Raw genomic sequence first — 11,083 nt, forward strand, 5'->3', positions numbered from 1 at the left:
GGCGCCTCTCCCAGCCCCACTTCCTGGGTCCTACTGTGCCAAGTAGCTGGAGCTGCCAGGGTGGGGAAGCAGGGGAGGAAGCTTTACAAAGCTGGAGGAGCTGTAGGTGGAGAGCAGGGAGGGCCTAGGGCCTGGTCCATGCTCTGCCCAGGCCCCGGCTGAGCCCTTCCCATCCCTGCCCTCCCTATCCCCATCTGTGTACAGAGAAAGCTGGTTTGTGTAGTCCCTCCTGATAGGAATGGGCAACAGCAAGGGATCCCCAGACTCCAGAACCCCCTAGCTAGGGGTCCCTTTGCTGGACACTTTTTCCACCAGACGTGGGGGTGGGTAAATCTTTAACTAGCTAGCCCAGGGGAGGCTGGAGCCTTTCCGGGTGGATGATTGCCTGAGAAGGGGGAAAGGGGGTGGGGATGTACGTTGTGTACAGCAGTCCCGGCGAGGTGGGAAAGGGCGGGTAGTGGAGAGAGAAAGGAAAGAGACTCGGGTGGAGCTAACTTCGTGTGCAAAGCGGGACATGGAGGAACGCGGGTCTCCAGACGGGTAAGCAGAGATTCTGGGAGGTTTCGAGGAGCCTCTGGGCTCAGGGATGGTAACTCCCGTTGCTGCCACAGGGACCCCGCGCGGAGCCTGGAGCAGGGGCCAGAGGGGCCAGAAACGCCCATCCAGGTGGTGCTCAGGTAGGTATAGGCTGGCTGGGGAGTGCCGGGCGGCGGGGCGCGAGCGAGGACAGGACCGATGGCGACAATGATGGGTTGGACCGTCCGCCTTCCCAACGGACCCCAGGGTGCGTCCCATGAGCGCGGCCGAGTTGCGTCGAGGGGAACAGAGCGCGCTGCACTGCTCGGGAACCCGGACTCTACAAGTGAGGAACCCTTCCCCCCTCGAGCCCCAACCCCCTCCCCCACAAACCTACCTGAAGGCCCCTCCGCCCCTTTCCCGGGGCAACTTTGTCCCAGGCCCCCGCCTCCCCGCGACATCCCCATGAGCCCCGCCCTCCCAGGCTCCGCCCCCAGCGTGCCCCCCCCCCCCGCCTCGGCCACCCCCTCCCCCAGGTGAGCCCCCCCGGCGGCGGCCCGGACGTGGCGTTCCGCTTCGGCGCGGTGCTGGACGGGGCGCGCACGCAGGAGGACGTGTTCCGGGCGTGCGGCGTGCGGCGCCTGGGCGAGCTGGCGCTGCGCGGGTGAGTGAGGCGCAGCCAGGGCCTCCGGCCCCGGCCCCCCACGACCCGGGCCCCCAGTCCACCCCCTCCCCTCCAGCCCCCAGCCCACCGCCGCCCGGGTCCAGCCGCGCCCCTGCCGCCCGCAGCTTCTCCTGCACAGTCTTCACCTTCGGCCAGACCGGCTCCGGGAAGACCTACACCCTGACCGGGCCTCCTCCGCAGGTGGGCCCGGCGCCCGGAGAGCGGGGAGGGAACGGGAGCCCCGAGGCCCTGGGAAGCCGCACGCTTCCAGGGGGAAGGGCCTTCGTGCCGCCCAGCCCCATTTGCAGATGGGGAAACTGAGGACTGGAGAGGTGAAGGCGTCTGCCTCATATGGAGACACCTTTATGCGCTTGACTTAATAGCTCTCAGTTTCTCCATCTGTATGCGGAAGTGACAGTTCTGACCGAGGATTACTACCCTGTTCCGCGGGAACTTGGCACAGTTCCTGGCGCATAGTAGGGCAGTCCTCTACCAAGGGTAGTTCTGACTGTTGCTTTGTGTGGGGAGGAGCATGATCCAGCCCCAGGCTCAGCTGTTTTCTGCCCCCAGGGCGAGGGTGTGCCCGTACCCCCCAACCTAACCGGCATCATACAGAGGACCTTCATCTGGCTGTTAGACCGGGTCCAGCACCTGGGCGCGCCTGTTACCCTCCGTGCCTCCTATTTGGAGATCTACAATGAGCAGGTGGGGGACTGAAATGAAGAGAGCGCCCTCAAGGAGAAGGAGGCATTTCTCTCCAAAGAGCAGGGCTGGAGGGACAGAAGCGGGTGGGGGCCTGTTGCTGGTAAAGGCTAGGGGCGGATGGAACGTGGGCTCAGGGCCCCTTCCCTCACCCACCACCTTCACCTCAGGTTCACGACCTTCTGAGTGTGGGATCTCCCCGGCCCCTCCCTGTTCGCTGGAATAAGACCCGTGGCTTCTACGTGGACCAGCTGCGGGTGGTGGAATTTGGGAGTCTGGGGGCCCTGATGGACCTTCTCCAAATGGGTGCGTGCTACTTCAGGGATGCTTTGGGGTGTGGGGATGCCCATTCCTCAGCTGTTCACTGTGCACCCCGAGTCCCTGGCTGGAGCTGTGGATTGAGATGCTTGGTGTCGGAGGAAAGGGCCAGCAAACCAACAATTCAGACACAGCCCAGAGATGTTCTTCCCCCCCAGCCCCAGGCTTGCAGAGTCTGCTGTTCAAACTCTTGGAATTCTGATGATGGGGCATGATTGGGTAGGGTGGGGTCAGGGTCATGGTTTCTCTTGTCCAGGGCCTCTGCCTTGGTCGGGCCCCATCTTTGCCCCCTGAGGAGGTCTCCCCACCTCAAGGCTCTCCCCTTCCAGTCCTTTCCCCTACATGCAGCAAACCCCATCCCTCTTCCTCTCCAGACCTCCCCCCCAGGCTCTTCCAGTTTCTTAAAGGTAAATGTCATACCTCTTAGGCTAGTCTGTGACGTCCTTCTGTTCCAGCCCCATTCATTCATCAAGTATTTATGGAGCACTCACTCTGTGGCAGGCACTGGGGACTCTGGGTTCTGGCCCCAAAGTTGTGCCCAGATCTGAGCTTTCTGTCTTAGTCTTTCTCTTTCTCCACAAGGCAATGGGAGAGATGTTCATAAAACGTGAATTTGATTGACATTCCTCTGCTCAGTATTCCCCATCTTCCTCTCACATGTCCATGCTAGAGAAAGCCCCGGCAGCCCCTCCTTCCCCTTTCCTGCCTCCATGCCTTTGCATGGGCTGGCCCCTCTCCCAGGATGCCCTCGCTTCTTTTCCTTTATCGGTGACCACCTGCTCCTCCTACCAGGTCCAGTTCCTGCCATTTTCCGCCTCTAGGTCTTACTCGCCGACGGAGCTCAGCTCACACCCTGAACCAGGCCTCCAGCCGAAGCCATGCCCTGCTCACGCTCTACATCAGCCGCCAAACTGTGAGTGTCCCCACGTGGGGAAGGAGCTGGCCCAGGGTCACCCAGCCAGGGTCTGCCTCTGGATATAGCAAGCAACTTGGGCAGGCGCCGGAGGTAATAGTGGAAATCTTTTTGGCTTTGTGACTTTGGTGGGGATGGCCCCTCCCAAGTCTGACCCCTCTGCCTCACAGATGCCTCCAGGGGACCCTGGGGAACCCCCCATGGCGGGGAAGATGTGCTTTGTAGACCTGGCTGGCAGTGAGAAGGTGGCAGCCACAGGATCCCGGGGGGAGCTGATGCTTGAGGCGAACAGCATCAACCGCAGCCTGCTGGCCTTGGGTGAGACATGGGGCCAGCCGCATGGATGTCCTGTGTCCTTGCCCTGAGCCTGACCCAGAGCTGTCCCTGGTGGGGGAACCAGAGGAGTGGGGGGGTCAAGAGCTGTGACCCACTAGCCACCCACCTCCTCTTGGCCTTACCGTGCTATTGACTCGTGCCTCCCCTCTTATAACTTTATGAGTCTATAAAACTGAGGGTTTATAAAGGTACGTTTTCATTTAAGAAGTAGAAACACTCGAGTGCAGAGGCTGAGCTCAGACATTCAGCCTGTCCCCATGTGCAGTTGGGAAGACTGAGGCTCCATGAGAGGAAGGAAGTGTCCTTCTTTCCACCCCTGCCCTAGGTCACTGGGCCTTGAGGTCCCTTCCTCGGCGATGTGTGTAGGGAGATTTTCAGGGAGCTCTTCTTCATTTCCTAAGCCTCTGCCGAGTGCCAGGTTCAGGAGTGGTCAGCCTCTTTGGTTGCACTGGGGATCGGGGTGGACAGGGTCATCTCTACCCTCAGGAGTCCCTGTCTGGTGGCAGAGACTGGTCTGACCAAGTAACTAGATCTCATAGGAGGAGGGATTTTCAAGTCACACAGGTCTGGGTGGAGGTCCCAGCTCTGCACATACCAGCTGGGTGGCCTTGAGCGAGAGCGGTGACCTTGCCGGCCTTGTTGTCCCCACCCAGGTCACTGCATCTCCCTGTTGCTGGACCCACAGCGGAAGCAGAGCCACATCCCCTTCCGGGACAGCAAGCTCACCAAGCTGTTGGCAGACTCGCTGGGGGGACGCGGGGTCACCCTCATGGTACCAGAGAGGGACTGGCAGGGAGGAATGGCTCCTGAGGGAGGGGGGTCCCAGAGAGGAACACTCAGAGGCAGTCCTCCCCAGGTGGCCTGCGTGTCCCCTTCAGCCCAGTGCCTTCCTGAGACACTCAGCACCCTGCGCTATGCAAGCCGGGCCCAGCGGGTCACCACTCGGCCACAGGCCCCCAAGGTGAATGGAGGGAGACCCAGGCAGAGGGGAGGGCAGAGGAGATAGTTGAGGATCTGGCAGTAGCTGTAGTCCGAGTTGGTGTTATGGGAAGCCTGGAACTGAGTCAGAGTTGGGATTAGACTCAGAGTCCTGGTGATGGGGTCCTGATTGGGTAGGGTGGGGTCAGGGTTATGGTCAGGGTGAGGGCATGCCTAGGTGTATGGTCTGATTTAGATATGATTCAGGGTGTACCCAGGATCCCACCTGGTACCATGATGAAGTCTGAGTTGTTGAGTTGGGGTCTGACATAGTGTCTCCTTTGGGGTCAGGATCTGGGCCAAGGTTTGAACAGAACTGAGTTTAAGATTGGACTTGGAGCAGGGTCCAGCTTAGAGCAGACCCTCCAGGCCTCCAGTGAAGGTTGCCTGACCCTTTGATGCCGTTAGCACAAGGTGCCTCCTCCAGGTGGACGTAGCCCCGGGATGCGAGGCTGGCCAGTGAAGCATGGGCTGGGTTTTAGGCTCTCCTCACCCACCCCAGGAAGCCCTTGAGCAGTGCACAACTTGGGCAGCCACAGACAGCAGCTCTGGGCCTCTTTCTCTGCAGTCGCCAAAGGCAAAGCATCCCCAGCGTTTGGAGGTTGAGATACTGCAGCTGCAGGAGGAGAACCGTTGCCTGCGGTCCCAGCTGGGGCAAAGAGACCCCAAGGGTATGAGTTCCCTGGAGGCAGGGGTAGGGTGAGGTTAGGGTCCTGGGCTCCTCTGGATCCAGCCATCTTCCCCTTCCCTGCAGCCTCCAGGCTCAGTGGGGCTCGGGTGGCCTGGGCCCAGCGGAACCTCTATGGGATGCTCCAGGAGTTCATGCTGGAGAATGAGAGGCTCAGGTAGGGCCTGCCTCAGCCAGGGGGACTCTGCCCCACCCCGTCCCTCTGGGCTGCTCTGCCAAGCTGCACCGCTCCCTAGTCTGTGGCTACCTTGCTGTCCCCCTGCTTGCCTCCTGGGGCTCGTACTCCACCGCAGAGAGGAGGGCTAGCGGATACCCCCACAGGTAGCTCTGCCTCCTGTCACCTGCCTGGGGCCTGCTCTTCCCAGGAAAGAAAAGAGCCAGCTGCAGAGTAGCCAGGCCCAGGCCCGGGACGAACAGCGCATCCTGGCCCAGCAGGTCCAGGAGCTGGAGCGGTGAGCACGGCTGCCAGCTGGGAGACAGGCCTTGGGACCCAGGGCAGGTGGGAAAGGGTGGCTCAGTGAAATGGTCAAGGGTCTGACCTCTGGACCCAGACCCCCTGGGTTTAAACTTCAGCTCTGCCACCTACTAGCTATGTGACCTTGGGTGAGTCATTTTACCTCTCCCTGCCTGGGCTTCCTCTCATATAAAATGGGGATAATACAGAGCCTACTTTATAGGGTGGATGTAGAGTTCAGATTGAATGAGTTCATTTGTAAAGCCTTGAGCACAGCACCTGGCTTATAGTTAGTGCTCCCTGAGCGTTTGTTTAAAGGGGGGATGTGGAGGCCAGCCCGGTGTTGGTTCGCGGGCTGTAGGCACAGACCCCACTGTTCTCTCCAGGCGCCTCCTCAGTGCCTGCTACCATCACCAGCCGCACCCTGGCCTGGCCCCTCCGTGTCCCTGTGTGATGGTGCCAGCTCCCCCGTGCCATGTGAGTCTCTGCCCGGCCGGGAGAGGGGAGGAGCAGGACCGGTGCAGAGCTTCTGACATGCCCTCTTGCAGGCCCTGCCTCCCCCCTGCTCCTGCGGCTGCTTCTGCCCCCTGTGCCGAGCACCACTGGTGCACTGGGCCTGTGCACGTGGGGAGCTCCACCTGCCCCAGGTAGAAAAGGCAGGAGCGGTGGGGGGTGGGGTTTGTTGAGCGAGCGGGGATTGCTGGATATTTGGATCCAGGGTTCGGCAGCCTGGGAGGCTCCAGAGTTCCAGGGTCCCAGGCTGGATCATGGGGTGAGGGGTCGCTTTGGGTCTCACGGAGCCACTCACTTACCCCTTTGTCCACTCACACATTACTCATTTACATCTTCACTTACGAGTTCACTCACTCGCTCGGTCACTCTCCCCTAAGCTCCAGCTTTGTGGCAGCCCCGGTTCTGGACGCCAAGAATTCCGAAAGAGACCAGGCATGGTTCCTGCCCTCAGGGAGCTCCTATCTCCAGAGAGGACATTCCAAGGGCTACCTGCCACCCACAGAAAAAGGGACCAAGAGCCCAGGCCTTTATGTCCCCCTGATATGCTTGGTGTCCTGAGGGGGCAGGCATGGCAGAGATGGTGGTGGCACCAGGAGGATGGGGCACGTAGAGGCAGGCTCACCCTGGGTGGGCTCTGGTCTTTCCTGCAGGTGTTTGGCCCTAAGGCCCCAGGCGGTGTGCCCCTGTCTGCCCAGCCCTCACCCTGGGCACCCCCAGGCAACCCTGGCTCTGCCAAGTGTCCAAGAGAGAGGTGGGCCAGCCTTGGGACACTGGGACGGGAGAGGAGGGGACCGGGCCTAGGAACCCAAGGCTCATCTCCCACTACCCAACCCATCCCGGCCCAGGAGTCCTAGCGACTGGCCTCAGGCCCGAGTCCTGGCGGAGATGCTGCTGGAAGAGGAGGCGGTACCCTCCGCGCCCCCGCTGCCTGTGGGGCCCCCGAACACCTCACCAGTGCTGAGAGGTGAAGAAGAGAGAGGGAGCGGCCCCTCGTGGGTGTATTTTTGGTGATCTTGGGCCAGCACCCACCCTGTCCAGACCTTAGTCTTCCCATCTCTGAGTCAGGGTGTGTGTTGAGAGGCGATCTGTAAGATCTTTCCAGTTCCCAAACTTGGAATTCGCTTCCCGGGGCCACCTGTATGTCCAGCTGTGTGCAGGAGCCCGTGGTGTATGTTGAGGGGGAGGGGAGCCCCCTGAGGCTTCCCCAGAGGGTGATGGGACACTCATGGGTCCGGGTGGGGAGGGGCCCAAGGGAGCGCAGGCCTTGAGTCTCACGGTGTGCTTCTCAGGTGGGGCAGCAGTTCCAAACCTGGCCCGGAGACTGGAGGCCCTCCGAGACCAGATTGGCAGCTCCCTGCGCCGCGGCCGGAGCCAGCCACCCCCCAGCGAGGCTGCTGGGAGCCCCAGGCGAGTCCTCCCTCCCTGCTGAGGGCAAAGCAGAAACCTAAGAGACTACTGCGTGACCTTGGTCTGGGCTCTGCGCTCCCAGGCTTCCATCTCGCTATCTGTGCAATGGCTATGGCAGCTGCCGTCCCCCTGTGCACCTGTGCCGCACAGAGGCCCGTTCCTGAGGGCTGCGGCTAGGGGCTTGTGGGCAGTTTGGAGGAGCAGAGGGAGGGTGACACCCCAGACTGTGAGAAAGGAGAGACTGGATTTGGGAGAAGCCAGGCGGCGGGTGATGAAACAGACAAATGATTAAAGAAAGGTGTCGCTCCGAGTGTGGCGGGTCGTGTTTTGGGGGCGTCAGGCACTTCCGCGCGGAGGCAGCCCAGAGAGGGGGGCTCCCGGGGACCCCGAGGAGGAGCCAAGGACTCTTGGTAGAGGTGCATGCCCCTTCTGATTGGGAATAATCCAGGTTGCCATCTCCTTTGTATGTGATACAGTTTTAATTGAGTGACTGCTACAGGCAGCAGGGGAGCCGAGGGGAAATCAGCGAGCGTCTCCCTGCAGGAGCATGGGGGAGACCAGTTCCAGCCAGCCTGTGTGCCCGCTACAGGCATGCTGGTACTGCAGGGCTTGTGAGGTTTGAGTTCTGATGCTACACACTTGCTGGGGCCTTGGGCAGGCCTTGAACCCTCCCAGACCACTTTCTGGTGTTCAGCGGACTAGACGGGGTGGGAATGGCTCCTTGTCTGTGGAGTTCGAGTGAAGGTCAGGAGGTGAAGAATGTCAAGATCCCAGTAGGGTGTAGTGGGTCTACAGTTTAGGGGGAAGTCCAGATGTGACATGAGAAATTGGGGGTACCGGTGGGAGGACCTCGTTAGAGAAGCAGTCATGAGACTATTCTAACTCTTCCATTTTGGAGTTAGGGGAACCGAGACCTGCAGGGCTCATTCCTGTCTTTGTTCGCTCATTTATTCATTCAACATTCCTGGCATCGACGCCAGCCTGGGTGGTGAACAGGACTGAGAAGGGACACACGGCTTTGCCTAGGAAGCTCACGGAGGCTGGGTGTTGAAAGGCGAGACGCGTGGCTGGGCATTCAGGGTGTTCAGCCGCAGAGACTCGGTGGGAGGCCAGTGCCAGGGGGCAGAGCCCAGGACGTGGGGGTCACGAGCAGCCGCCACAGGCCGCCTGGCCCAGCAGAGTGGGTTTGGTTAAGTCCGCGGCCTGAACCATACAACGTGCAGATCTTGCCGCCTTCTGTAACCATGAGTGATCCCGGGCAGACAGCTTCACTGCTCCGAACCTGGGTCCTCTCATCGGCAGGATGGCTGCTGCAGCAGGAGCCCCTCCCTGGACCGTTGTGGGCATTAAATCTACTTGGAGATGGGAAGTAGATTTGGTGTGGCACAAGGCTTTGCTTATTGCAATTCAGCTGAAAGCAACTTTCAGTCAATATGACCATTTGGTGATGATCTGGGTTCAAAAAAAAAGTTGTTTACAAAATCCTATGGAGAGCCCACTTTGGGCCAACATTGAACAAAGCCTAAGAATCCTCATCGTCACCAAACACAGAAGATCAGAGAAAGGGCAGAATAGAGGGAACTCAGTGATAAATGCCATGGAGCAAAATCTCGCAGGGAGGTCCATCCGCCAGGAGTCTAATGGGGGGATCAGGAAAGGTCCCATGCAGGTGACGTTCATGCCCAGACCTGAAGGAGGGGAGGGGGGTGAACCTGGTTAATGCCATCAGGTCACTTTTTTCAACTCTTTTTTTTTTTTTTCACTTTTTTCACAGTGGTGCCACCTGGTTTCTGGTGGCTTGGCAGGCTTGAGCCTGGACTCCTCCCCTCTGAAGAGCCCTTCTCTCTCTCTTATTCTCTCTCTCCCTCTTTCCCTCTCCCTCACTGTATGGGGTCCCTGCTTGCTGGGAGGTCTCCAGCCCCCCGGCAGGGAAGGCCCCTGGCACCGAGCGTGAGAGCTTTCCTCAGCTGCCTTGGGAGGGTGGACAGGGACCACCCAGGGCGACCCTGGCTGTTGCTGGTTCATTTTGTGTTTGGATGAGTCCTTCTTCCGCTGGAGCTGGCCACAATTTTCCAGTTTCCTTGTTCCAGCTCAGCAAAACCCCCACTTACTTTCCCAGAGAGAGACTGAAGGAGACCAGTCTCCAGCGCCCCATATCCTAGGCCATGTGTCCAAACCTGGGTCAACATCCTTGCTCTGGAGCTGCCCCTGGTCCAGAATCCTGAAACTCTGGAGGAATTCCAGAGGACCCCAGTAATGCATCAAGATTCAAGTTGAGTGGTCCTTACTGAGACCTCGAGGACTCCAGAGGGCTCTTCTGGAGCCCTGAAGGCTACATGGCTTCCCGAGGATGCTGGACTCTGGGGGCGGTTCTCCAGCCCCATGAAATAGGGTAGTCATTCTGAGAACTGTCAAGCTTAGAAGGCCTCTGGTATATCAGAATTGGGGGAAGCTCTAGGAAATTCCGGGACACTGTAGACGTTCTTCAGAATCCCACATCCTTAAGTGATCTCTCAGAAATTTCACGTGCTGTGAAATTGCACGTAATAATTGGGAGGGATTCTCTGGACTCTCTAGCTGGGGGGTTGGGGGGATGTTTAGCGGAGCTTGGAAGGCCATCCATGAGTTTGTAGAATGCTGGCAAATCTAGAGATGAATCTAGATGTCTAGAGCCCCGGCTGAATTCTCCAGATCCTTGGGGACCTTCCCTCTTGGCCAGGGCAGGAGCGGGAGTTTGGCTGGAAGCGTTACTGTAGCTCACACACTTAAGGAAGGGCACGCCTGTGGGTCCTTGTTCTTCCTTTGAGGTCTCCTCTGGGCGATCAACCCCAAGATAGATGCCACCGGTGTAGACAGCGTGACGGAGTGTGCAGAACCCACCGCTAAGAACATCTCACTCCGGTCTCTGTCCACTCCAGCCGCCCCCGCCCCACCCTTTCACCTCCCACACGTGTCCTGCCTGCTCTCGGGGGTTTTTTCCCCTTTGTCTAATGACCCATTTGCCCCAGTTCATACTCAGTTTTTTTACCCAACAGATCGATTTCAGCCCCTCTGAGGGACATTTTGTGTTCTCTTAGATGTCTTCTACCATCGTGTCTTTATCGAGCTTCCTGATTCCCCTTCCTTTATTTTAATGGTGGGGCAGTGTCCAGGGGGCAGTCTTGCTCTGCAGCAAGGAGCAGCAGCCCCCGGGAGTTGTAAGCAGGTGCTGTGATTAGAGGGCAGGAGCTGCAGGTGCCGGGGCCCTGGTCTCAAAGCCTGCCCTGCAGCAGACCGCCTGTGGGGGGCGCACGAGCCCTGCCCTGGCCAGCCAGCAAGGAAGACCTTGGAAAGCCGTCAGGGGCCTCGTCCACAGGCGCCTTCATGCAGCCCCCAGCTATGATCACACAGACTCTTGCTCATCACCCCTTTACCAGGTCCCTCTTGAAGGCCGGATCTGCTCTCCTGGCTTTGGAACATTCTGCAGATGCACCCCCTCTCCCAGCCCCCATCTGTCCGAGCTACAGCTGTGAGAGCCTGGGCAAGATAGTTAAGCTCTTGGAACCTCAGACTCCTTCTCTGTAAAAGTGGGGATAAGATCGGTTTATCCTGTGA

At 59.4% G+C, this 11,083-nt stretch overlaps 1 protein-coding gene across 1 annotated transcript; it reads left to right on the forward strand.

Moving 5' to 3' along the window:
* Positions 1-369: 369 nt before the first annotated feature.
* On the forward strand, positions 370-7,800 carry KIF12 (kinesin family member 12). Its single transcript, XM_044264254.1, has 19 exons — positions 370-540; positions 612-677; positions 784-862; positions 1,053-1,180; positions 1,306-1,381; positions 1,751-1,885; positions 2,053-2,188; positions 3,022-3,113; positions 3,284-3,431; positions 4,103-4,221; positions 4,306-4,410; positions 4,996-5,098; positions 5,182-5,272; positions 5,481-5,567; positions 5,956-6,046; positions 6,118-6,216; positions 6,733-6,833; positions 6,928-7,046; positions 7,372-7,800. Exons 1-19 carry the CDS (start codon positions 515-517, stop codon positions 7,509-7,511), a joined length of 1,941 nt encoding a protein of 646 aa, XP_044120189.1. The 5' UTR covers positions 370-514; the 3' UTR covers positions 7,512-7,800.
* Positions 7,801-11,083: the final 3,283 nt, after the last annotated feature.

Source organism: Neovison vison, chromosome 9, assembly GCF_020171115.1.
Source record: "Neovison vison isolate M4711 chromosome 9, ASM_NN_V1, whole genome shotgun sequence".
NCBI classification, from domain to species: Eukaryota; Metazoa; Chordata; class Mammalia; order Carnivora; family Mustelidae; genus Neogale; species Neogale vison.